Source organism: Microtus pennsylvanicus, chromosome 17, assembly GCF_037038515.1.
Source record: "Microtus pennsylvanicus isolate mMicPen1 chromosome 17, mMicPen1.hap1, whole genome shotgun sequence".
NCBI classification, from domain to species: domain Eukaryota; kingdom Metazoa; phylum Chordata; class Mammalia; order Rodentia; family Cricetidae; genus Microtus; species Microtus pennsylvanicus.
In genome coordinates this window covers 23,093,832-23,120,274 of record NC_134595.1, presented here as the reverse complement: position 1 = coordinate 23,120,274, position 26,443 = coordinate 23,093,832, and the positions used below count along the sequence as shown (strand labels likewise).

General features: G+C 37.0%; 1 protein-coding gene across 22 annotated transcripts in view; it reads left to right on the top strand.

Moving 5' to 3' along the window:
- The window catches only part of Ppip5k2 (diphosphoinositol pentakisphosphate kinase 2), a 59,032-nt gene that overhangs the window by 17,442 nt on the left and 15,147 nt on the right, over positions 1 to 26,443 (top strand). For 7 of the 22 annotated variants that reach the window (XM_075951678.1, XM_075951687.1, XM_075951686.1 and 4 more), the window contains exons 10-26: positions 820 to 921; positions 1,851 to 1,937; positions 2,977 to 3,052; positions 3,151 to 3,260; positions 4,542 to 4,627; positions 6,680 to 6,805; positions 6,927 to 7,048; positions 7,294 to 7,476; positions 11,309 to 11,450; positions 12,279 to 12,502; positions 15,168 to 15,295; positions 15,969 to 16,083; positions 17,841 to 17,948; positions 18,036 to 18,152; positions 21,732 to 21,896; positions 24,173 to 24,346; positions 25,520 to 25,592. In XM_075951678.1, coding sequence (XP_075807793.1) covers positions 820 to 921; positions 1,851 to 1,937; positions 2,977 to 3,052; positions 3,151 to 3,260; positions 4,542 to 4,627; positions 6,680 to 6,805; positions 6,927 to 7,048; positions 7,294 to 7,476; positions 11,309 to 11,450; positions 12,279 to 12,502; positions 15,168 to 15,295; positions 15,969 to 16,083; positions 17,841 to 17,948; positions 18,036 to 18,152; positions 21,732 to 21,896; positions 24,173 to 24,346; positions 25,520 to 25,592 — 2,138 coding nt within the window. Of the gene's footprint in view, positions 1 to 819; positions 922 to 1,850; positions 1,938 to 2,976; positions 3,057 to 3,150; positions 3,261 to 4,541; positions 4,628 to 6,679; positions 6,806 to 6,926; positions 7,049 to 7,293; positions 7,477 to 11,308; positions 11,451 to 12,278; positions 12,503 to 15,167; positions 15,296 to 15,968; positions 16,084 to 17,840; positions 17,949 to 18,035; positions 18,153 to 21,731; positions 21,897 to 24,172; positions 24,347 to 25,519; positions 25,593 to 26,443 lie in introns of all 22 variants that reach the window. The other 15 variants (XM_075951693.1, XM_075951691.1, XM_075951690.1 and 12 more) reach the window with 4 other exon arrangements.

Sequence of the window (26,443 nt, the reverse complement as noted above, 5' to 3'; positions counted from 1 at the left end):
GAAGAGAAGGCAGAAGAAAAAGAAGGGAGAAAGAGGGAGAGAGTTTGTGTGTACTGTGCATATATGGCTGTGTTCATGAGAGTGCTTGCTCATGTGTGTGCTTGTGCCTGTGCTGGCCAAAGAGCAACCTTAGGTGTCGTTCTCAGTACTGTCTACTCTGTCTACCTTTCTTGAGATAGGGTGTCTCGGTCTTCTCTGGCCTGGAACTCTCCTATGAGCTAGGGTTATTAGTTCTGGGCATCTGTGTCTCTGCCTTCCCAACACTGGGGTTACAGAAGTACACTACCATGCCCGACCTTTCTTATTTTACTGACCTGTGTGGTTCGAACTCAAGTTCTTATACTTGGAAAGTAAGCACATTACCAACTGAGAAATCTCTCAGCCCCTCAAATCAGTTATTAAAACATCTTTCCAACATAGTAGTGACTTGTTAGAAATGATCATATTTACAATAAGTTTGTCAGATATGTAAATGAGTGGAAAAATACTGTATTCACAGGGTTCTTGGTTCCATGCTCAGTACCTCACACACATAACAAAAAAATAATAAGTGTTTAACAGGTAGTTAATAAATGAAAAAATTGTTCTAATTAGGAATATAATTAAAGCAAGCCTCATCTTCGTGCTTCATTAGCCTGTCCAATTTAGAGATGCCTATCTTAGGTTTCGTGATCAGGATTTGGTTTGGGGAAATTTTTATGTAATATAACCATTAGGTAGTTTGACTTTAATCTTTATGTTTCTCCATCGTGGCATAATTAAATTCCAATTCTGTCTTTGAAATAACTAATTTTTCATAATATTCTCTTGGTCTTAAAGCAATATTGTAATGCGGGAGCTTGCACCGCAGTTTCACATCCCCTGGTCAATACCCTTAGAAGCTGAAGATATTCCCATTGTACCAACCACATCTGGAACTATGTAAGTTTCAATTATATATTTTTCATTCAGAAATTCCCTGGGTTTTCCACATTAGTCTGTCTTATTACAGTAAAAAGTAAATTTCTGAATGATTATTAGATTACTATGTGCATTTTCATAAGACTCGGTTTGAAGGAGATGGGGGAATAGGTGAGTTTTTCCAAGGGTATACTAAGCTAAACCTCACAAGGTTTTGTTAACATCCTGAGACATGATAGAGCAAGTACAGAGCCACTTAAAACCTGTATCCGTGCCTGGGTGTTTATGGAATCATACAGTTTTGTTTTTGTCTTTGGGTAAATGAATCAGATTGATACATATTTGATAGCCTTTGCTAGGGGAAAAAAATCACTCAGTTTAATGTCAAGTGATTTGACTAAATGCTTCATTGTCACAAAGTTAGAGACTCATTAACTTGTTAAATATTCTGAAAAGTTCTAATTGGGAGGAAAATTGTATTTGCTTATGTTTAGGCACCACTTTCAAATTTATTCTACATAGAATATTTTTTGACTATTAATATCTTTCAGGGATATGTTCAGTGGTTCACACTTTGAGTATTGAAATGATAACTCTTCACTCTGGCATACCACTAAACACTATTCTAAGTTAAATTTTAAATAATTTTCTTCTTAGATGACAAGATATCCTAAATATATAAATACAGCAGCCAGCATATGAGTTGATTTTCCTTTGATTTAACGGAGTCTCTGCTGATAAGACAGTGCTACAGGTCAGATATTGACTAAAGCTCAGGCTAGAGTCCTTTGATTTTATCCCTCGCTATCTGTAAAGAAGGAGAAATACTGTGTATCTGAATAGCTCCTCTGGCTTCTTCATTTCTTGTAGAACCCGCCTTTTCAAAATTAAGACAAAAGAAACCCTTAATGTCAGAGAGATGAGGACATGGGTATTTTTTGTCATTTTAGGATGGAACTTCGATGTGTCATAGCTGTCATACGGCATGGAGATCGAACCCCAAAACAAAAGATGAAAATGGAAGTGAGGCACCAAAAGTATGTCTTAAGAGAAATAACTTAACGATTCATGTGTAATTTCGGAATTCTGTTGGTGTGAAGCTCTTTTGATTGATGCATCAGACAGAGCATTTCTACCTACTACTTTTCGGTCATGAAAATATTTAAACCTCTGAATGCATACAAACCCATTTAATGTAATTGTATGTGTTAGCGCCTACAATTTATTTGGGTGTATCTATAACTGTCAGTCTAACCTGCTTTTCATTTATCATCATAAATACTAGTTACTCTTAGTTTGTTATTTTTTTGTTTGTTTGTTTCTTTGGTTTTTTGGTTTTTCGAGATCTCTGTAGCTTTGGTGCCTGTCTCGGACTAGATTTGTAGACCAGGCTGGCCTCGAACTCACAGAGATCCACCTGCCTCTGCCTCCCTCTGCTGGGATTAAAGGTGTGCGCCACCACCGCCCGGCTAGTTTGTTATTTTCTTGCTTTGTACTATGAGAAACATCAACATCTCAGCATTCTAAAACCAAGTGTCCATTTTCTTTGTTCACTGTTTGGTTTGGAGATTATAAAATATGAATACCTGAGCCATTAAATATGTATTGACACATTATGCACTGACAACAGAAAATATTTTGTATTTAATTGTATGCTGCTTCCATCTCACGATGCACAAGCCAACTCGTGAAAATAATATAGTGGGTGTTAGTTTGATGTGTCAGGTGTGTGCTAAGTTTTATTGGTAAAAGAGGAGCAGATGCCAAGTGTGCTGGGTTCCACTAGTTCATGTACTTGTGTTTCAGAGATAGAGACAGGAGATCATTTGAGCCAAGGAGGTAGGTGCCATCTGGGTAATATGTAACATGACACTGTGTCAGGGAGAAAAGGCAGAGGAAACTTGAGGCTGAGTGACAGAGGAAACACAGTGCTGACATGCATTGACTTTAAAGCTCCATTCCCGTGTCTGTTTTATTAGGCCTGTTGAATGTGGTGGTTGTAGGTATGCACCACCATATCCAGCTTCACAGCAATATTAATGATTGCAAATGACTAACTTCTCTTTTTTTTGCAAGGTTTTTTGATCTTTTTGAAAAGTGTGATGGCTATAAGTCAGGGAAGTTAAAACTCAAGAAGCCAAAGCAATTACAGGCAAGTTTTGTTATTGTTATTTGCTTTTGTGTATATTAAATTTAAATTTTTTATGGTGAAATTATATAAAAATTCAAACTCTTTATTAACATACATAGGAAGTCCTGGATATTGCACGGCAGCTTCTTATGGAGCTGGGACAAAACAATGACTCTGAAATTGAAGAAAACAAGTCAAAACTTGAACAACTTAAGACTGTGTTAGAGATGTGAGTACCTTTTGGCACACTTCAGTTTTCCTGTTAGGTTTATGAGATTGTCATTTGTCCTAGTCAGGGTTACTACAGCTGCAACAAAACACTATGACCAAAAGAAGCTTGGGGAGAAAGGGTTTATATGGCTTACAGATCCTGAATCAGAGTCTATTGAGAGAAAACAAGCCAAGAACTCAAACCAGGCAGGAACCTAGAGGCAGGAGCTAGTGCAGAGGCCACAAGGGTGACTGCTCTCGGGCTTGTTCAGCCTGATTGCTTATAGAACCCAGGACCACCAGCTCAGAGTTGTACCAGCCACAATGGCCCAGGACCTCCCCCATCAATCACCAATTAAGAATATGACCTGTAGGCTTGCTTACAGCCCAATCTTAGGGAGGCATTTTCTCAACTGAAGTTCCTTACCTTCAGAAGACTCTAGCTTGTGTCAAGTTGCTATAAAATAAAACTAGCCAGCACACCAGTTTTATTTCTTTCAGTGTGTTCTTTCAGTTCTTTATTGGTACAACTGGAGAAAACTGAAACTCTAATCTGACAATATATTATATTGATTATTGCTGCTTTAGTTTTCTATTAACTTCGGTGAGGAGAAAGCAAATGTTGTACTTGGGCCTTCTGGAATACTTAGAATGAAGACCACTGCCTAATTGAATCCTAGATTCAGCCTTATTTAGGCACAACAGTTTGAACCATTCAATCAAAAATTGGTCAGTATTTCTGTTATGCATGTTACACGAATTTATGTACCTATATCCTTTATTTAATGATATTTAAATTGTACTTTATTTTAAAACATTTTAATTCTATTTTTGATAATTTCCTTTGTCTATATAATGTCATATTATCATATATACTTCCCATTTCCCCTCCAGCTGCCCCCGTTCTCCACTAACACATCTCCCTCCCAACATCGTGTTTTCATTAAATTTCATTAGTGCTGACTGTATATGCCAGTGGGCCTAGGGCATCCGGGGGAGCATGGGAATCCTGCCCATGCCCATATTCTAAAAAAAGAATAATTCTCCCTGCTCAGGAGCCACCATCTACCATCTAGCAGCAGCTCCTCAGTGAGTGATGGTGGGGCCTGGAGTACACCTCCTCTACCTAAAGCCGAAAGCTTTTTTTTTTTTTTTTTTTTTTTAAGCTAGGGTATTTTTGAAGACTCAACCAAGGCAGTACAAGAGAATTAGTTTTTATCCATACATTTTTGTTTCTCTTGTGGAAGTCAATCACTACTTCATTAATATTTTACAATCCAATTGACATTTTCTTTTTCAGGTATGGTCATTTTTCTGGAATAAATCGTAAGGTCCAATTGACCTATCTCCCTCATGGCTGTCCTAAAACGTCCAGTGAGGAGGAAGGTATATCATTTTTAACACCTATTGCGATTATATGTATGTCATGACTTACTCTATGTTGCTAACTTGGGCTATTTCCTGCTCAGTAGCCTTTGGGATTTGTGTGCTGCGTAAAAAATAACTAAGATGAGTAATTTTGTTAACTATGCTTCTGTCCTTTAAATAAAGATATTTTTGGTTTATTTTTGAAATTATAACTTAATTACAACATTTCTCCCTTCCCTTTCTTCCCTTCAAACCATCTCAAATGCCCATTCCCCTACCCTTCAAATTCTTGGTCTCTTTTTTTTTTTATTAAATATAAACTGTTCAGGCCATATGATGTTACTTGTATGCATGTTTTTATGGCTAGCCATTTAGTTTCTGGGGAAGACCCTCTCCTCCCGCTCCCAGCCTCACTTAGTTATCGGTCAATCTCTGTGTAGGGTTGAGGCCTTGGGCTTTTTCTCATCCAGTTTTGTGTGTTCCTTTGTGTCATCTCTCTTCAGCTTAGGTTGGGGCAGCCTTGTTTTTGAGACTTTATGGGCGTGGCTTCTGCTGTTACTGGAGATACAGTTTCCTAGGAAACTCCCTGAGCCTCTGGCTCTTAGAATCTTCCTGGCCCCTCTTCTACAATATTGCCTTTGGTGTGGGAGTGTTTTGTAGATGTATCCTTCGGTAGTGAGCTCCACAACTCTGCCTTTCAATTGGTTGTGGGTTTTTTGTAGTGGCTTCCATCTGTTGCAAGGAAAAGTTTCCTTGATGGGGGTAAGGACTGCAGTTGTCTATAGGTTTAAGGACAGATGTTTATAGATTGCTCGTTTATGCTGGTGTGGTAAATTAGCGCTTGGAGATTCTCCTCCAATAACCATGATTTCATTAGCACTGAGTAGTTCCCAGTATTAGGCATGGTATTCCTCTTGTTGAGCTTGTTCTAAGTACAATTAGAGAGGTGTTGGTTACCACCAAGGTATGCATGCCACTACTGCACCTTAGGGTTATTGTGCTATGCCAGTCATCGATGTGGATCGTAGGTATCACAGTATCATGAGACTGTTGGTTGCTTCCCTTCTTTGGAGGCTTACATGGCCTTCTTGTACCATGAAAGCAAGTTCTTAAGGAAGAGTCTTTCAGGTCAGTTCCAGCCCAAGGGTTTCTATGCCCTGCATCTGAAGTGCATGGTGTCTTAAGCAATAAGGATTTATCGTCCACCTTTGAGAGTGACTGAAGACAATAGTATTAGGCTGTGCATTTTGAGAGTTCCCTGGAGAGCCTCGGCCAACGACTCAAAAGAGGGCTTCTCATGTCTGATATTGAGGGTTTTTAGGTGATCTTTGGCTCTTGGAGGGAGCATTGTCAGCCCAGATGAGAAAAGTTCATTAAAACTATATATATTTATCTATGTAAGAAATTACTTGCATTCTAGGCCTATTTTGAGGGTAGTGGTAAATAGTAGTATGATTGTGGCTTTTTCAGATGGCCTTTTCATTATTTATCCACTTCCCTCCTTCATCTATGTTTGCCTCCCTCCTGCATCACTAAGGAGCGCCTCCGTTTCCCGTCAGGTCACTTGTGTTCTGTTATTTCCCCTTTTCTTCCTCCAATCGCATTCTGTATTTGTTTCCCTCCTCTTCCCCAAGGAGCCCTATCTTGTCCCATTTCCCCTACAAGTAATCTCATAAAAGTAGGCTTCAATTTTTTTCAATTTTAAGTAAGAAATATGTTTTATTATATTGCAACTCCTCAGGGTTATTTCAGAGCGCCCTTTACTTACAACTAACTGAGTTGTGGAAAGTGTGAGCAGAGCAGGGAGGGCGACAGAATGGTTCTCTGCAGGACACAGAGACCTACTTTCTGACTCAAGGAGACTCTAAAGCTCCTGAGAGCAAAGGGCACTCCTGAAGGAAGCCGCAGTCCATACTGAGGCACATTTAGAGAAGAAAATGATTTGCATATGGGCCAAATTCCACTTAAAAAAACAGAGCCCAGAGTAAATATGAAGACTGAGATAAATGTTTAAACATTTGCTTGAATGAAACAAGGTGAACATTTGTTTTATCACTCTCTTCTTTTTAGATAACCGAAGAGAGGAGCCGTCCTTACTTCTGGTTCTAAAATGGGGAGGAGAACTAACTCCAGCGGGCAGAGTTCAGGCTGAAGAGCTGGGAAGAGCCTTTAGGTGTATGTACCCTGGAGGTCAAGGTAAGTGCTGTAATTTGATTAAGGCTGGACCCTTGGCTTCTACCTTGTGGTCTCATTAAACATTTGCAGAACTACAACAAAGCAGGCATATAGCTTAAGTGATTTGAGGCCTTATTTTCAGGAGATTATGCAGGATTTCCGGGTTGTGGCTTACTCCGGTTGCATAGCACCTACCGACATGACCTCAAAATCTATGCCTCTGATGAAGGGCGGGTCCAGATGACTGCAGCTGCTTTTGCAAAGGTAGAGACAGCTTTATACTTATTATAATTTTTATCAACTATTTCTTGGAGACTTCTACCAAGGCAGTATTTTAATTGCAATTAAAGCCATTACTGACAAAGATGAAATATGATATTAGTAAGTTAATATGTGATGAGTAGCTTATGCATGATGAGATACAGCATTTCATAAAATGACTGTGATGGCCTGTTACTTTACATATGTTTAAACCATTGACTTTTTAAAAATTTTTGTTTTGTACTTAGGGTCTGTTGGCTCTAGAAGGAGAGCTTACCCCCATTCTTGTTCAGATGGTGAAAAGTGCCAATATGAACGGCCTCTTGGACAGCGACAGCGACTCCTTGAGTAATTGTCAGCAGCGTGTGAAAGCACGGCTTCATGAAATACTTCAGAAAGACCGAGATTTTACAGCCGAGGACTATGAAAAGGTAGGTCCCAGCAGGCTCTTGGCTCACCTGGAGTTTGTGAAATTCATCTGTGCTCTTGGTATTTCCACAGGTCATTAGTAATCTTTGCTTTAGAGTCGTCTGTTTGAGGCACCGGTATGTTTTTTGTGTAAAGAATGACATAATAAATATTTTAGGTTTCCTGAACGTGTTGACGTTACTTTTCCCGTTGCTATGATCAAATGTCCGAATACAAGCTATTTAAGGAGGAAAAGGTTTAATTTGGTCCACAGTTCAAAGTTACAGCTCATCGTGGTAGAGATGATGCAGCAGCTGGAGGTTGAGGCCGCTGAGCACACTGCATTCACAGTCAAGAGACAGAAATGAATGTTCACCCTCAGCTCCTTTCTGCCTTTCTTAGTTTTATCCTTAGACACTGTTAATTATAACACAAGAATGCTCCTGGTTACTGACTCTGTCCTGCAGCATTACTGAATGTATCAGGCCTAACAAGCTTTTGAGTTTCTTGGAGTTTGTTTTTCATTCTTTTTCTTGACATGAGGAATTCAGCTTCAAAACAGTTGAGCTTGCTGACACAATTCATTTCTATACCTGGCTTCATGGAGAGTGTCTTGGATTTTTCTGTCTATAGAATAATGTAATTTACAAGAAGGGTAATTTTGGAGCTCACATTTTACCGTTTTCTCTCACCTAATTGCTCTGTGCTGGCTGATGGTGGCACAGAGGTTACCTCCCTCTTCTAGCTCTTAGAGGAGACACTTTGAGCTTTTCCCTTGTCAGTCTGCACAAGCCTTTAGTTTGTTAAAATAAGTTCCTTTAGTACCCAAATCACAGAGATTTTCTTGTTAAAGATTATTTAATTTTTATTACTGATTTACTTTTTTGAGATTATTTTATAATGACTTGATTTCCCCTTCCCTTTCCTCTGCCCAAACCCTCCTATATACCTTTCTTAGACGCTTTTCTTCCCCTACTGAGGTGAACATTAGGCCGATGTGTGGTGGTGTTCAGTGTTCATGTGTACTGACCCTCCATCACACCCTTAGGATAAGTCTCACCTAAGAATGTCATAATGACATATAATCTTCCTCATGTGATGTTGTGCTTGGTTTGCCAGGTTTTACTGAGGAGTTTTATGTTTATTTATCAGGGCTATAGATCTGTAAATCCTTTCCTCCCTGCCTTGTTCTGCTTCCCTTTCCTTGCCCCTTCTTTCCTTCTTCCTTGTTGGGTCTTGATATCAGGTAAATGCTGATCTTGTGGAGGAATTTGGAATGTCTCTTTCCTTTTCAGTGTTTGTGGGATAATTTGAGATGAATTGGTGTCAGTTTTAAAATCTAGATAGAACTGAGCAATAACAGTTTCTAGTGTTAAACATCTCTTACTTGGGAGATTTTTGTTCCTACTTGTATCTTTTTTTTTACAGCTTAAATTGACACCTTTAATAGGTTATAATTTTTACTATTATACTATATTAAAATTGTATTTTATGCAAATGATCACAGTTAAGAAGGTTTAGCTATAATTTAAAGTTTTATCACACACTGTCTTTTTTTGCCGTATTTCTCTGTTTAACATCTTTGCTCTCATAAATTCAAACAACAATCAGTAAAATAATAAAATGCTTTTTCTTTTTCTTAAAAGATATTTCACCTTTTGAATATGGCTTATGCACTGAAGATCTGTAGAAATTTTTCTGATCTTCTCTTATCTGAAATATTCAGAGTGAATACTGTACAAATAAAATCTGACTTCATTATGTGGATAATATAGACACATTTGTAATATAGCAGAACAGTAAGTGCATCAGATCTCTACCTACCTTGCCAGTGTCTCTTCGGCTACGGCTCCTATCACTTGCATCATGACATTCTTAGCCTCGTTTGTGTGGCTGCCTTGGTGGCTGCTCTAGTTATACCAGCTACTCATTTGAGACCTGTTGTGTAGTTTCTGTGTGATACTCTTTGATGTTTGATTGTGCCTCAGGAATCTCTAGGGACTTAGTGTTCTTTTTCCCTCTGACGGAATGACTCATACAGCCAGAGAATCCCACTAGCCCAGCACACGCGTTCTGCAGACCACCTTGACAGTGGCGCAGAGCTGCCAGTGCTCATTCCTCGTGAAGGTGTTACTCACTACTGTTTGCTTCAGGTTTCCTGTGTTTTTATGACTCCATTTTGATAGATGTTATGTATCTGAAGCCTATCCCACTCTGGGATTTATAGATTGTATGCATGATTTTTCATAGTACTCCCTAGTGAACTTTTATATCTCTGGTCTAAGTGTCTCCATTTCCATTGTGATTTTATTTATTTGATATTCTTTGTCTCTCTCTCTCTCTCTCTCTCTCTCTCTCTCTCTCTCTCTCTGTCTCTCTCTCTCTCTCTCTCTGTTGCTTTTGCTAGCTAAAGCCTGTCCAGCTTCTTTTAAAAATTAAAACTTATTTATTTTATTGTTTTTACATAAAAAAAGAGTGTTTTACCTGCATATGTTTGTGCACCACATGTGTGCCTGGTGCCTGCAGAGGCCAGAAGAGGGTGCTTGATGCCCTGGAACTGGGATTAGGGAATGTTGTAAAAGCTGCATGTGAATGTTAGAAATTGAACTTTGGTCTTCTGAAAGAGAAGCCAGTGCTCCTAACTGCTGACCCAACTCCAGCCTATCTCAAGCTTTTTTGTTCATGTACTGTAAGATTTTGTTGATTATAATAAGTTGATTTTGAGATAACTTTATCTTCTTTATTTTTATTTGTTCCTTCTATACATCTGAGCAAATCATCCTGGATTTCTTTAAATCTGTTTAACAAACACATTTTTCTTAGCCACTCAGTTAACTGACTGATCTGTAATCTGTTGCTTGGCTTGGTTTGCCTCTAATGCATCCTTTCTTTCTTGACTCCTACATACAGACTGTTTACCATACATTTACTTTTGTGAAACCGGGACTGCATTTTGAGCCTGGTGCTCTTAGTTCAGCAATATTGGATTTTTCCTCAGCATCTCTTTAGAATCAACAAATATTTCCAATACAGGTCTTTTAACATCAGGCTCAAGTTCTTCATCACTGGCCATTTTGTTTTGCTTTTATAATTCTTTTTGACTTTGTTGTCTTTTGGATGCTGTAAAGAATAAAAACAGCTTTTCTCCGTGGAGTTTTCACTTACCTCCAGCAGTTATATTGGTCAAAAAAAAAAAAAAAAAAAACTAGACTGCTGTAATCTAAACTGCAATTTCTCTTTGTATTTTTTGTATTTGTAGAAACCTACTACACTTGGCTAAATATCTTGCCAAGGTAAATGTTAAAAGTTGAATTTATAATCACTACTGATTATTGGCTTTCATTGAATTGGAAAAAAAAACCTTTTTAACAAAGTCTAGTAGCATAGAGGTTAATAGTATGAGTTCTGCATGCAGCCTTTCTATGATTGAATCCTGTTCCTTCTTATGCTAGATACTTCATCTAAGCAAATTACTTCACCTCATTAACTCACAGGAGAAAGATGATGATGATTGTAAATGCTTAGTATAATTAGATGTAGGTATATGTCAAGTGGTTAGAACCATATTTGCACATAATAGCAATCATCAAATTCTCATCGAATCTCATCCTTTAATTTAGAGTACTTCTGATTTTTTTCTGAAGGTAATCTAATTTTAGTTAAAGTTTAATATTGTTTCAGCATGAAATCCTGAAACTTTCACACCCTTTTTTAACATACAGATCATATTACTATATGCAAAATCTCTTAGTGTATAGAATGTAATTATTTTCCCAGCTGTGGAAAGGTCTATATTTGTTCTCTTGGATAATGGTACATAACCATTTAGAAAACACTTATCTTATTCATTTGTAGCTTACTCCATCTGGAAGCATTTCTGTTATCAAGTCAATGCATTTAATTAAAAATCCAGTGAAAACCTGTGACAAAGTATATTCCTTGATTCAAAGTTTGACTTCTCAAATCAGACATCGTATGGAAGATCCCAAATCATCCGGTAAATATTTTTTCTTAGAATGTAAAACAGAAAGTACTGTCCTATTTTTGGTAAACATTTAAAATAAGGTGTAATATTATGATTCCAAGTCTCTTATTTCAGTTTTGGTTGTAGTATGAATTAGTGTATCTATCCAGCAAGGAATAATAGCTAGGTTATGGTCATTTTATCCATGATAGTAAGAAAAAGACAGTAAAATCCTTTTATTTGATTATTGAGTTGTTTAGCGTCCCTAGGTATTTAAGCAGAGAATAGGTAGCACAGAAAGAAGCAGAAAACTCTGTTACGAGGTTAGTTGGAAATTGTTGACATTCTAGATTTCTTGGTGATGAAAATGGTTCATTCATACGACTCTTAACATTTAAGACTATTGCATACAAATACAATCACCTATTCTGTTTAGTTATAGGAATTTAGAAAAGTAAAGTATTTAAATTTTAGAATAGAAAGCATATTAATTCAAAGAGTTTTGCTGTAATTCTTGGTATCAAAATCTGTAACATATATAAAAGATTTCATAATTGAATCAGGCTCCTAATCCAAATGCTTAGACTAAGTACTTACCCAAGCCTGCAACAATCCAGTGTATGTGGTATATGTGGATAGCAGTACTTTCTAGCTTCTTAGATAGACTTTTTCTTTATAAAGTTTTCTAATTATAGGGAACCAGTCATGGCGGCACATAGTTATCACAGCACTAGAGAGGCTGAACAAGAAGAATAAGGAATCCTAGGCCAGAGGAAGCTACAGAGAATACTAGTAAACTTTAAGATATGTTACTTATCAGATTTTTAAGTTGGACATGCTAAAAATTGTATGTTGTTTTAGATATTCAGCTATACCATAGTGAGACTCTGGAACTTATGCTGCGAAGATGGTCCAAGCTGGAGAAAGACTTTAAAACAAAGAATGGAAGATATGATATTAGTAAAATCCCTGACATATATGACTGCATCAAATATGATGTTCAGCACAACGGTTCCTTGAAGTTAGAAAATACAATGGAACTATATAGACTGTCAAAGGCATTGGCAGACATTGTTATCCCTCAGGTAAGTCACTCTTAGGAGATAACTTTGTGCATTTAGCATTGGGAACTTCTTTCCATATCAATAAAACTGTCTGACTATATGTTGGTCATCAAAATTCTCATTATTGTTGCTATTATTTTCATTGACTGATTGGTATGCGTAGAACCCAACAAACTAACTTTTTATTTGGAAACCTAGACTCTCATTTCTTTCACTGCCTTTTTACATATTTTACACTCCTATAACTAGAACTCTGTTTCTCACCAAGATTAGCAGTGTATGAAAATTTCATTATACCTTGTTAAATCAAATTTCAAACTATTTTTTTCTTGATTATTTTTATTCCAGCGTTTTCCTTTAATTTGCTAATACATTTAATTTATGTCTATATACCTTTGTGTTTATATATATATTAAGCCATTATATTAAGATTTATTGACCAAATTTAGAAAACTTAGTGCACCATATGGTGGTGGCACATGTCTTTAACCCCAGCACTTGGGAGGCAGAAACAGGCAAATCTCTGTGAGTTTGAGGCTTGCTTAGTCTACAAGAGCTAGTTCCAGGACAGGCTCTAAAGCTACAGAGAAACCCTGTCTGTCTCGGAAAAAAAAAAAAAAACAGTAAAAAAAAAGAGAGAGAGAGAGACACTAGCAGAAAGCAACTTGGGTAGGAAAGGTCTGTTTGGTACTTATCAGTCTCAGTCCTTTGAACAAAGTCAGAGCAGGAGCTTAAGAAGGGCAGGAACTGGAGCCTAGACCATGGAGGAGCACTGCTTATGGGCTTGCTGGTTTGCTTTCTTATATACCCCAGGACCACCTGCCAAGGGATGGCAGCGCCCTTGATAGTTGTGCTATTCTGCATCAATCATCCATTATAATATGCCCTACAGGCCGGACTGTTGGAGGCATTTACTTACTCACTTGTAGTTCCCGCTCCTCAGACGTTTCCAACTGTTAGCAAGTTGATCAAAAACAATCAGAAAGTGCAGCAAGTGACCTTTCTGTATTACTCTGTATTAAATAGACATTTTTGTTATTTATTACTGTCATGGACTTTTAAGATCTCTTATGTATGGTGGGGTTTGCCATCTGAATCATTGAGGATTTTTCGCTTAGTAGAAATGTCCCAGAATGATCCCGTACAGAGGAGGTTTGAAAGTTTCCTCCATCTCCCACATTCCCCTACCTTTCTGCCTGGGTCCCCACTGTGCTCCTTCCTTTTGCCGTTTCCCCTCTTGCCTTCTTTACAAACCAGAGTTTTTAAAGTTTTATTTAATATTCATACATGCATTTTAAAAAAGTCTAATTTCCAATCATCTTCATCAATTTCCCCAATACCTCACCACTTTTCTATCCAGTTTCATACGCTCTCCTTTTAAAACCATCCCACTGGTTCCGTATGCACGTGGGTGTGGGGCCATCTACTGGAGCGCAAGTAGCTTCTCAGGACCCAAGTCCTGAAGTCTGACTCTCTCTTCCCCAGCAGTCACCAGTTGCCAATAGCTCCTTAGACAGGGCTGGCTTAATGAGCCTCTCCCCAATCCGTGCTGGAGTTTTGACCTGCTATCTACGACAATTGAGCTCAGCTGAGAAGTATTGAGAGCTATATTAATTGATGAATATCAAGATAAGAATTGAGAAGGGAGTTTAATATTGTGTCTATTTAGTAGAAAGATAGTGCAAGGTTTTCTCCTATGGTCAGGTCGTCCCCAGGCTTTTGGCCCAGTTGGAGAGCTTCATCTTGCACACACACCTTTAAAGGCAATGGAAGCGTGTGTCTCCATGGCGTGCATGCTACTGCCGCATCACGCTAGTCATCAATAGTAGACCAGATGTTCCCTTTAGATTTCAGATCACTTTCTGATATGTGATTTGGAAGGATATCATTCATTAAACCTTGTTGCAATTAACTTGCTTTCTTAATATTTTACATTGTATTAATTCTTTATAAATCTAATTAACCCATAGTGGTTATAGATGACAAATGTTATTTATTATTTTATCTCAGCTTTGTTTACCACTAGTTTAAACCTGAGTAATATTAGACAAAGGCTTGTTTCTTTTGTTGTTGTTACTGGTTTTTTTTTTTTTTTTTGAGATCATGTTGTAATCCTAGCTAGTTTGTAACTCTATATAGATCAGGCTGACCCTGAACTCACAGATCCACCTGCCTCTGCCTCCCAGCTGCTGGAAATAAACACATATACTCCCATTTCAGGCTAGCCAGAGGCTTTTTTTTTTTTTAAGAAAAATCTGTTAAACTTTTTGAACATTGATATTAGAATGATTTTAGTTTCACTTCTTTTATTGGTAATTACTTATGTATTTGGTTAAAGCAAAACAAAAACCCTCTGACCTCAATTTATTTTTGACTTAAAACTATTGTTGTATTTAAAACCTTATGATGAGACTTGGCTAGTCATAAAGCTTATATTTGTTCATACATACTTCCCTCTTCTTGTGGTAAACTGCTTTTTCAGTTCCACCATAAATTCTTGTAACTACTCATGCTAGTGTGAAAAGAATATATTTGTAGTTGCAAAAAATGCAAGCTAAGAATTGTCTGATGTACTAAGAGGGTAAACGTAATGCTTGTGTCTCACTAGAGTTCTTTACTTCAGGAATGCATTTGCTGATTTTTTTTTCTAATTTAATTGTTTGGTTTTTTTTTTTTTCCTGCTTAGGAGTATGGTATAACTAAAGCTGAAAAACTGGAGATTGCCAAAGGCTACTGTACTCCTCTAGTGAGAAAAATCCGTTCAGACCTTCAGAGGACACAAGACGATGACACTGTAAACAAGCTCCATCCTGTGTAAGAGACTGGACCAGTTGTTCAGACTATGTGCATCTGGTTTTGTGTATTTCAAAACTAAAGTACTTACTGGTGCCTTTATACAGAAATCAAGAGTGTATCACTTGATATCTTATGGAGATAGGATTACCTAGATAGTCCTGTTGATTACCTGTGATGGGGGAGCAGACTTAAGCATGCCATAGGCATATGATCTATTACCGACCTACGTCTGTGGGATAGTGTTTCTCTCTCTTGCGCTGGCTGACCTCAGTGTAGCAATCTATCTAGCCTTTACCCATATACTGGTATTATAGTCACCATATCCCAGGCCCATCTCAACCAAGATTTTGTATGGCGCCAGTATGGAAAAGAACAAGGTGAAGGGTTTAGGAAGATACTTTTCACCAATTATTTGTTTTAAATTGTGTGAACCCCATAGGCCATTATTATTTTTTTATTAGCTATTGTTACTAGAGGAACTAAATTGATCTCTTTCCAGTGAACTTAAGTAATGCTCTTTTATGTTTTCTTTTGTTTTTGCTTTCTTTTTATTATTCTCAGAAGGTCTAGTGTGTTATTTTGTTCTGATTAGAAGTAACTCTCAGTTGTGGTTTGAAGAATGATAGATTTATTTATTAAGGGGTTTTGCTTCTGAGATGATTAATTTTCATTAAATCTGCTCTGACTTTAGGTATTCCAGAGGTGTTCTGTCTCCTGAGCGTCATGTCCGTACCAGGTTATATTTTACTAGTGAAAGCCATGTACATTCCTTACTATCCATTCTTCGCTATGGTGCGTTGTGTGATGTAAGTATGGGCTATTTCAATCTAACTGACAAATACTGTTCTTGAGAGTTTATACTTGGATCATTAGCTAAATTTTTTTTGACTGTTCATTATAATTTACTCTATTTTTGTGGTTTATCAACATTGCTTGAGGATATACTAGTCTGTACTAAGCATTTTACTGGGTTTGGGGGATATAAACATGTTTACCTCTCTTCGGTAATGAATCATATGATAAATTAGACATGATCAATAACTCCTGCAAGGCTAATGAAAGCCACAGTCTTATGCCGGCCTCTTCTATGCTGCTGCTCCAACAGTGCACCTGCCAACTTACAGAGGACAGCTTTCTTCTCAGTTAATCTTGAAAGGGTGCAGACCACCACAGTAAGGAAGATACAGATGAATAGACTTATGGCTGTGATACAGGCAGTGTAGAAACAGCTGGCTTATATCTCAGTGCACTGTTCACATGTCTACTGCCATGAAGAAACAGAGGCATTGGCTTTACATGGCTTGACTAGACCCTTTAGTCTCTATACACAAAGAGGGCTTGGGCAATAGCTCAGTTGTACGGGCTTGTCTAGCATGTGCGAGACCCTAGGTTTACTAACTCCTTTCAGAAAGTAGCAAGAAATAGTAAAAGTGTCATCTTTGCCTACACATGTGGGTTGGTAGAGCCTTAATCAGGGCTAGACTGAGTGAGCAAGACCCTAACTTAGCTACAGAAGAAGGTGTATAGCCAGTGGTGGTAATGCTATGACTTTGAGAGTAACAGCTGCATCTCTAACATGTCCAGTATGCATGAGGGATACAAGGAAGAACAGGAAGCTTGTGCTGCAGCCCAAGTATAGCCCGACCCAAGTAAGAGAGGAAGACGTGGTTTGTGTTCTCACAGGACCAGAAGGGTTTTAAGCAGAGGTCGGTGGCTGTTGCTGCTTTGTGGACAAAGGATAGACAAGGGAATCTGGGGAAAATGGTAAGGGCACTGTTAGAGATGATGCAGCTTGAGTAAGACCCTGCAGTTGAACTAGAGCTTGTTGGGTAATTCACTATCTACAACCTTACTGTGAATGTAAGGGTTTGTAAGGAAACTATTGAGTATTTTCACATATTTGTAATGTTTGTTATAAATGGACAATGAAGGAACCTTTTCTGTGATGTTCAGAGGGTTTATACATTGACCTGCTGACTTTACACAGACCTTGTGCTTGGAGTTCTTTCCTCATTTCAGATAGAGTGTTCTCCTTCTCTTATGATCCCTTTCAACTCTCATAGGTTATATGTGTAAAGATTGAATCTCTAAAGTAAGATGGAGAGATGATGATGGAGCTGATAAGATCAAATGATTTATGTATGTCTCCTCATGCTGATTATTTTAGAATCCCTTTAGGGGATATTTTTTGTTAAACATATGCTGCATACTTGAACTATATATAATATGTTGGAGAGAGAAGTGATAATCTTGGACTATAATATTCTGTGTTATGAGGCAGAACACTCTGCTAGGCACTTTCAGACTTACAAGATTAGAAAAGCTGTTCCTTACCCTCAGTAGCATATGTTATATTTCAAGACGTTTTCTTTCTTTGTGTAAATTGTCTTGAAGAACTCACTCTGAAAGTTTGAATTGTCTTAATATGTAATAAATTTTACAAATAGTTTTTCTATTCCCCTGACACGTGTGGTGACATCAGTATTAAATAAGCTCTCACAATGGGGATAAAGTGACTTTCATGTGAAAGGCTATAGATACTGACCCTAGACCTTTCGTTCAGGACTCAAAGGATGAGCAGTGGAAGCGAGCTATGGATTACTTAAACGTTGTCAATGAGCTCAACTACATGACGCAGATTGTCATCATGCTTTATGAGGACCCCAACAAGGTAATGGGCTCGTGATGTGTTCATGTGACCAACGAGAGCAGACACTTGACGTTCCCCACTGTGCAAGTGTTCCTTCATATGTTTCAGGATCTTTCCTCTGAGGAACGCTTTCATGTTGAATTACATTTTAGTCCCGGAGCCAAAGGCTGTGAAGAAGATAAGAATTTACCGTCTGGCTATGGGTATCGGCCAGCTTCCAGAGAGGTAATGAAGATGGGGCTCTCGGTGCACGGTTACCGCAGCTCTAGACTTTCATGCATTGCTCTATAAATAATTTTCATATCAACTAGTAGGGGAAAATTTTCAGCTTTTAAGAATAATCGGCGGGACCTGGAGAGAAGGCTCAGCAGTCGAGTACTCCCTGTTCCTTCATAGACTGCAGGTACTACTCCCAGCACCTACATGGTGGCTCATATGTCTATACCTCCACTTTCAGGCAGACATGAGGCTCTTTCTGGCCTCTGTGGGCATCAAGCACATGGCATGGTACTCAGAGATGCATGCAGGCAAAACAACCATACACAAAAATAAAAATAAATCATTCTTTAAAAATTTTAAATATATATGCAATCTGAGTAAATAACATGTTCATGTCTATTAGAAAATTTCAGAATTTTATCTGATTTGGATTGTTTGGATTTTAAGCTTTGTTTAGAATGGGTAAGTACATGTAGTTTGTTGTTATTTTGTTTGAGGACTACTTCATCTTGAACACAGTGCTGAGCACTTAGAGTGGATTCTTCTGTTTCCGCCTTACTGTGTTTGGGACTAGGTGCTTTCTGGAGCATGTTTTCAAAAACTGGCATGATTATGTTCTGATTTTTTTTAATTATTAAATTTTGCTATTTAGGAAACTACCATGTGTAACTTAAAATTATTTATGAATATTTTAATTATTTGATCAATTTATTTAATGTACAACTTAGAGTTTCCATGTCTAATACATGTTAGGTTATATATATACTTTGGTTTTCTTTAAAATTTCAAATTGAGGGTCTATAGTTGTCAATGATATTCTTGGATTATCTTTTTATTTTCTGTGAGATGTGTAATGATGTTTCTTATTTTTTATCAGAAATTCTTCATATCCATGCTTGTTTGTTTAATGAGCCTTGGAAAGTTCTGGCATCTTGATCTTTTCAGGAGCCAACAGTTTCCAAGCGGCTCTGTCTGCATCCGCGCGTCTTGAGCTTCACTTGCTGTTGTACCGTCTCCATCCTTCTGCTTCCATTTCCTTTGTCCTGTGTCCCACTCAAGTTGATCCAAAGTCAGACCATCCTTTTGAAGTTCCCTGTTTCTCATATTTTACATGAAGCTATAAATTTACTGTTAACTAAATTATCATATTAGCTGCATTATGTGAACGTATTTTATTCGCCAGTTTACTCTTTTCCTTGGTTTCTGGACTTGAGACATAAGATATAATTCCAACCATGTCGAAAGTATACTGGGCCTTTCCTAGGAGCCACTGGCTTAAAGGCAAGTTGTCAGAGAATGATTTGAGTGTTTTGTCTTTAATGTTTTTGGACCTGTCTTGTCCATACATTGATGGGGAAGTAATATCAAACAAGCAAATACATAGAAAAATTAAGCCTGTACTTGACTTTTTTTGCTATAGTCACCTGACAGGATATCTTTTTGCTTCCTTCTAATGAAGAAATTGGCTGGGTAACTATTGAATAACTCTCTACCCACATGGTCGTATTTAATAAAAATAGGTGTTTAGTCCTAACTGAAGCCGATATATTCATAATTTACCATAACTGTAAAGTGTAGCCAGAGAGCACCAGTAGCTAGCTATCAATCAAAAATAATCTGGTATGCATATTATTGCCACTTCCTTGCTGGTTTTCTCAAGTGTATATGTGTCTGTTTCTAATCATATTTTTACCATCTTCCTTATAAATGAGCTATTTTCTCATGATGAAAGGTCCCTTTTTATATCTAATGTTTTTGTTCTTGGTTTCTACGCCATTCTCAGCTTCCACATTTGAACCACATAATATAAAATCATTTCAGTCACCATGTTCAGTTCCGCTTAGATGCGTGTAAGAGTCTCTGACTAATTACATGAAGTGGCTCCTGCCATGTCAGTCCTTGTTAGGACTTGCTCAGTGACATAGCTGAGAATGGTTGAGTGATGTCTCTCTTGTATAATTTTTCAACTCATTTCTTTCAACCTGTCTGGATTCATATGTTTAAAATGTGTTTCTTTTTAAATAGGATGTATTTTTGTTTTTTTATCTAGTCTCACAGTCTTTGTCTTTTAATTATAACGTGTAATAAATAAAATATGATTTATTTGCAATTTATTTTGGAATATTAAACCATCGTACTGTTTTTTTCTTTGTTCTATGTGTTTTATAGTCCTTCCCCTCTCGCTGCCTTCTTTGAAATTTTCATACATGGGACATCTTTATTTTACACTATTATTTTTTAATGGTTAACATGAGGTTAATAACATGACTTAGTAGAAAATGTAGTGTGTCTTGAGATACTTTAATTTTTTTAAATTCTCTATCTCGTTTTTTATATTCTGTTTGTTACATATTTTTTGGATCTACGACATACTCCACAGCCATTATTGTTTATATATAGTCAATATTTATTTACACTTAGAGTGTTAGTGCTTTAGAGTAGTAATTGTATCACAATAATGTTCAATTGTAATGTATATGTATATTTCCTTAGCATAGTACCTTTGTGTTGCAGCTTAACTTCCTAGGCAGATTGTGCTATATTATTTTTCTTTAATCTTTCCTGATACTTTTTTAAATTTGGTATTGTATTTTTTTCCATATTTCTTTAATGACATTAATTTTTTTTTCTTTGATATGATATGTGTGATATGAAATCCAGGGACTTTTCTTGTTTTCCTGTGTAAATAACGACAAGAGCTAGTTCCAGGACAGGCTCCAAAACCACAGAGAAACCCTGTCTCAAAAACCAAAAACAAAAACAAAAAAAAAATTATATATTGAAGAATGTTTTCCAACTGTCTGCACTACCACTTCTGATATTCTGAACACATTCTTATTTTAGTGAGTTAATTTTTGAACTCTTAATTTACTATTATTCCTTTGACCTTTTTGTCTCTATCAGCATCAGTCTTAATTATTGCAGCTTAATGATCGTTTTTGGTGAAGTCCCCTGGCTTTTTTGTTCTTCTTGCTTTAAAACCTGTGTTTTGCTGAATGTCTATGACCTAGTTTCCTCTTTCTACTCCAGGTAGATACTGGTATAAGTTTTAACTTGTCTGTTTCCTATACTGTAAGATTCTTACAACCTGGGACTGTGTCTCATTTATCAGAGTTCCTAGCACACTGTATTTACTGTAGAATTTAAATACAGGAATTTTTTAAATTTGTAGTCCATTTTTCATTGTCATTTGACTGTATTGTTTATCTGTTTGCTTGTTTGATGAACTTTGGATAAAGACTAGGTTTTCTATGGTTATAGTTATGATTTTAGGCTTAACTCTCCCACAGAACTTACTTGTCTTTCACAGTACCTGGCACACTAAGATGTCCTAAGAATTACATTAATATCAATTCACTTGAGGAAACACTTTTATGTTATAACTATTCTAGTTGGTTGTTAGATTTATCAGAAGCATTTTATTGGTGTTCAGAGTTTGTTTGGGAGAGTTAATGAGGTCTTCTTACTCTGTGGACTCAAATTCTTGATTCCAGAGTTCTGGGATTACTGGGATGTACCATCGCACCTGACTCAGGAGAGTTGTTTTAATCTGAATTTTAAGTACTGTGTATTCTTTTCTCATAGAATGAAGGCAGAAGGGCTCTTAAACCTGATGATGATGAAGCTCATACTTCTAAAAGAGATGAAGTCGATCGAGCTGTAATATTGTTTAAGCCCTTGGTATCAGAGCCAATTCATATACACCGGAAGTCACCACTTCCAAGGTCTCGGAAGGTGCCTACAAATGAAGTGAGTATCCACGAAGAGTGCTTTGTTTAGAGGAAGCTAACTACATATTAATTAAAACTGGAAAGAAAATACAGCTTTAATTTTACTGCTAGGAACCCTGACAAATTTTTAATTATCAACATTATCTATCTTTTTCAAACAAATATTAACAAAAGAAAGAGATGCTATTAAAAACATACAGAATCGACCAGGCCTAGTAGCAGGTACCTATGGTCATAGCATTCTGGAGGTAAAGGCAGGAAGATCAGGAATTCAAAGTCACCCTTGACTTCTTAATGAAGCTGAGGCCAGTCTGGCTTGCACTCTGCAGAACAAATGAGCAAAGGAAACCCGAGAGATCAGTGTCAGGACTAGAGTTTGCATGGCTCTCCTGGCAGCGCTTACCGAAGCTGGGATTGAGGCTGATTAAGAGTTGAATTGGCTCATCTAGTTTTCTTCTGTCACTTTAGCTATTCTTCAGGAAATAACTTGCTAAAAGCCTAATGTTTCAGCAATGTTTTTTGATAAAAGGAAGTAAGAATCCCGGAGATGCTTAAATGATACCTGATAATAGTAACACTGTAGGTTTTATTAGCCTGGTGGCAGAAATATACATAGGAATTTGAAAGCTTGATGATATAGTGATGAAAAATTTTAATTCTCTATTAAGATCTATAATTAAGTAAAACCAATTATGTTCAGTTATGGAATAATATTTAAACAGCATAAAAGTAAAGTTGAGAGTTAGGATGAAGCTTAAATTAACTTTTACTATCTATAAGTATTTTGTACTTTAAACTTTGAGTTACCTAGTTTGTCTACGATCTTCCTAGTATTGTTTGAGGCCAGTGCTTAATTTTTCTAAATCTCTTCATAGGAAGTAAAAAGTCAAGCTCCTAGGAGAAAGACCAATAACTCTTAATTTAGATACTTTCTGTTGATGTTTATATGTCAAAAGATGTAGAATTATGTTTAACATTATCAAGCACTTGACTATAATGTAAGGGACAAAAAGAATTGTGGTAATTTCCACTCCCCCCATTTATAATAATAATATAAGTGTTCTGAATTTTTAAATAATTGACATTTATATGTTGGGGGAAACTCTTCATGAAGTTTATCATCATAACTTTATAAAGAAATTGTGCTAGTGTTTCTTTAATATGCTATTTTAACTTAATTACAAAAGGTTAATTTAAAAAGAAGAGGGACATTAACTACTTTTGATCATTTGTTCTACTAAAATTCAATAAAAAACTGGAATATATGAAACTTTGTCCAGATATTTTAACCATAGAAAAAAAAACCACCCCAAAATAGAAATTACCTAAACTAATAGAACTTAAACCACCATTTGTGTGAAGGCAGTGCTTTTGATACTAATGAACAAACAATTTTCAGACAATCAAATTCTTTAAAATTTCACAATTATACTTTTTCCTCTGCCCTCCAAAAGATCTGTATATCACTAGTATAAGTCAATAGAACTACTGCTGTGGTTAGTTCTTAAAACTCAGTACACATTTTTAAAACATTTTCTTGTGAATGTTTAAATAGTTACTTTGAAGAGATTACTTCTATGTTGTGCCAAACTCTTATTTTCATACGATAAATTATTCAATTAAAAACTTGGAGACTTTTTCCAGCCTCCTCTATCTCCCTGGATGTCAGAAGCTTGTTTTTCCAAAAGGCACAAGAGCTGGACAGTGTGCCTAGTGAGGGAGTCGGCCGTAGGCTTGGTCTCCTGAGCTTCCCGACTCTCCCAGAAAGGCTGGCCACGGAGCACAGACACTGGAACTTGAGATCTCTATCCATCTTACCCCTCTGAATTTTACACCTATGGCCGACTCATCTCCTTTTCTAAGTGACACATCGATTCATTTTACCCCTTGGTGCTTTAGATGGAAAAATCCAACTAAAATTAGCACAAAATCTTTTTAATATCTAATATCTAAAATAAATCAAAATACCTTTTATATTTAAATAATTTCCACTCAAAAGCAACACTGACTTTTTAGATTTCAGGGAGAAGAGCAGCTAGTAGACAATATAGCTTGCAATCTTTCCATGGTTGTTGGTGCTATTTGCTGATTCTAGAATTTCTTAGGGATTTAAATATTTGGCTCACAAACAAGTAATAATTTGGCTTTGAGGGGAAAAACTGATTAGCAAATGCAAATAAACTGTATTTTTTTTCTTCCTGATCATTTGGCTCTAATGTATCTAACTTTGCATGCTCTGCTTTTTTTTTTTGTCTTTTTTTTTTTTTTCTTTTTTGCCCTTTTTCTTACTTCCAGGAAGAGAGCCCCCTGAGTGTGTCTAGCCCAGAGGGTACTGGTACCTGGCTGCATTATACCAGTGGTGTGGGTACTGGGCGTCGAAGACGCAGATCAGGGGAACAAATCACCTCTTCCCCTGTCTCCCCCAAATCATTGGCTTTCACATCCAGTATTTTTGGCTCATGGCAACAGGTTTTTAAACTTTATTTCATTAAACATTTTCCATTCCTGCATTCAGAGCAACAAACAGCTATTTCTGAGGACATCTAATCCCTTGCTTACATAGAGGAAATCCTTCTGTCTTAAATTTGAGTTCACTTAAAAGTACTTCCAATATGGGGCAACATTTGATGGAAGGAAACCACTTAGGTTGAGTGCATTTAGTGTTTTTACTGGCAAACTTTTAAATACACAGGAGATTTAAAAATCCTAATTCTCCTGGATTTTTAACCATGCTAATAAAAAAATGATTTAGAAAAGAAAGAAATCTTTCTTTGACCATAGTTGTCCTGTAAACTTCAAGAAACAAAATTAATACAATTTGATGGTAAGAATATTTGATACCCCCTCATTATCACTTCATTCCATTTAGAATTATTGTGATTGTGAAAATTTTAAAAACATCAAAAATTATGTGGCCTGGTCTTAATTAGCGGCAGATATCTGATATTGATTGGTCTCTATGACTCCCTTATCTGGAAGTACATAACTTGAAGTATACAGTGTGTTTCCCAAACACAACAGCAGGCATGTATGAATTTGTAAATGTGGTTCCCATGAAAGTAACGTCAGAAGGACTTTCTTTGATGACATTTGAAACTAAAACACTGATTTTACAATGGAAGGTCTGCCGTCACATGACTTCTGATTATTTCAGCTATTTCCTCTTGGAAACGTAATGCATTGGATTATAGGAAAAGGGATTACGGTATCCACTAAGGCTGACTATTTAAAGGTTACTCTGATAAAGCCCATGCATGGATCAGAAATTGTATGGTGATTTCAACAGTGTCTGTCTGGCATCTCTCTGGTTTGTGGTTGTTTTCCTCTAAATACAGGAGCTGTTTAACAGTGGGCAGTGGGCTTCTCTTAAGAGAAAGTGAAATTCCATCAATCTGTGGATCGCTTCCTTTCATCTGTCGTGTTCCATTCTGAATGCCTGCTTCACACCACTTCATTGCAAGGACCTCATGAAACTGGACTCCCTTCAGAAGGGATCTTGCATGATCTTTCATGTTTTAAATATTTCTACTAATATTTATCATACAGCTTATTAACCTTTGTCTGTCTGGAACAGGCTGCATATAAAATGGATTTTTAAATTCATTTTGTTGGCATATTTCACTCTTTATTTGCTCTACGCAGGTTGTTTCTGAAAATGCCAACTATCTTCGAACACCACGAACTCTTGTGGAACAGAAGCAGAGCCCTACTGTAGGTATGTGGTGCAAAGGGAACTGTGCTCTGTACCCTCCTGAAACTCTCTCACTGTTAGGCACACGTATAGGACGCTAAGGTGGGAAAATCATGACCAAATGCTATGCTTTAGTTTGTATTTAATGTGCACGAGTTCATAATTGTTGGATTATAGAACTCACAAGGAAGATATGATGTTCTTCCCACGAGAAGTTGCTGTCTAACCCTTTGAATGACTGCTCTGTGGTGACCAAGTGCCAGTGTTGGGTTTTTGTTTGTTTGTTTTTCCCATCCTTTCTTTTGAGGGAGGGATGCTACTGTAAGATTTCTAGAGTCCCGCTTGTCCTTGAACGTATGGAAACCTGCTAGGATTATAGACACGAGACTTTTAATGCTTAAATTTATGAAGAAAACTTTATTTCAGAGATTGGTAGTCATAAGAGGGCTGGGCTTATAGGTCAGTGGCCAAGCAGTTGCCCAGCATGTATGTGGTTCCTTCTTCTATACTTGGTACCGTAAAACAAACCCGGTAGTCAGGTAAGGAGGAAAAGGTACCACTGTATTAAAAAAATAAGTAAATTTAATAATAAGAGATTTATTTATTTATTTATTTTGGAACTTGTCTCTCTATGTATTCCTGGCTGTCCTGGAACTTGATATTTACAGTAGGCTTGCCTCAAATTTACAGGAATCTACCTGTCTCTGTAGCTGGGATTAAAGACAGGCCCCACCTTACCCAGCTACAAATGTCAAACTAATAACATAATATAGCTGTTTTAAATGTGGCAGAGGAAACACTGGCGGGCAGTGTCTCTTGCTAACCTGACGTTCACGTGAGTACTACCCAGAGCGGTGGTGGCACTAGCTTCAGGT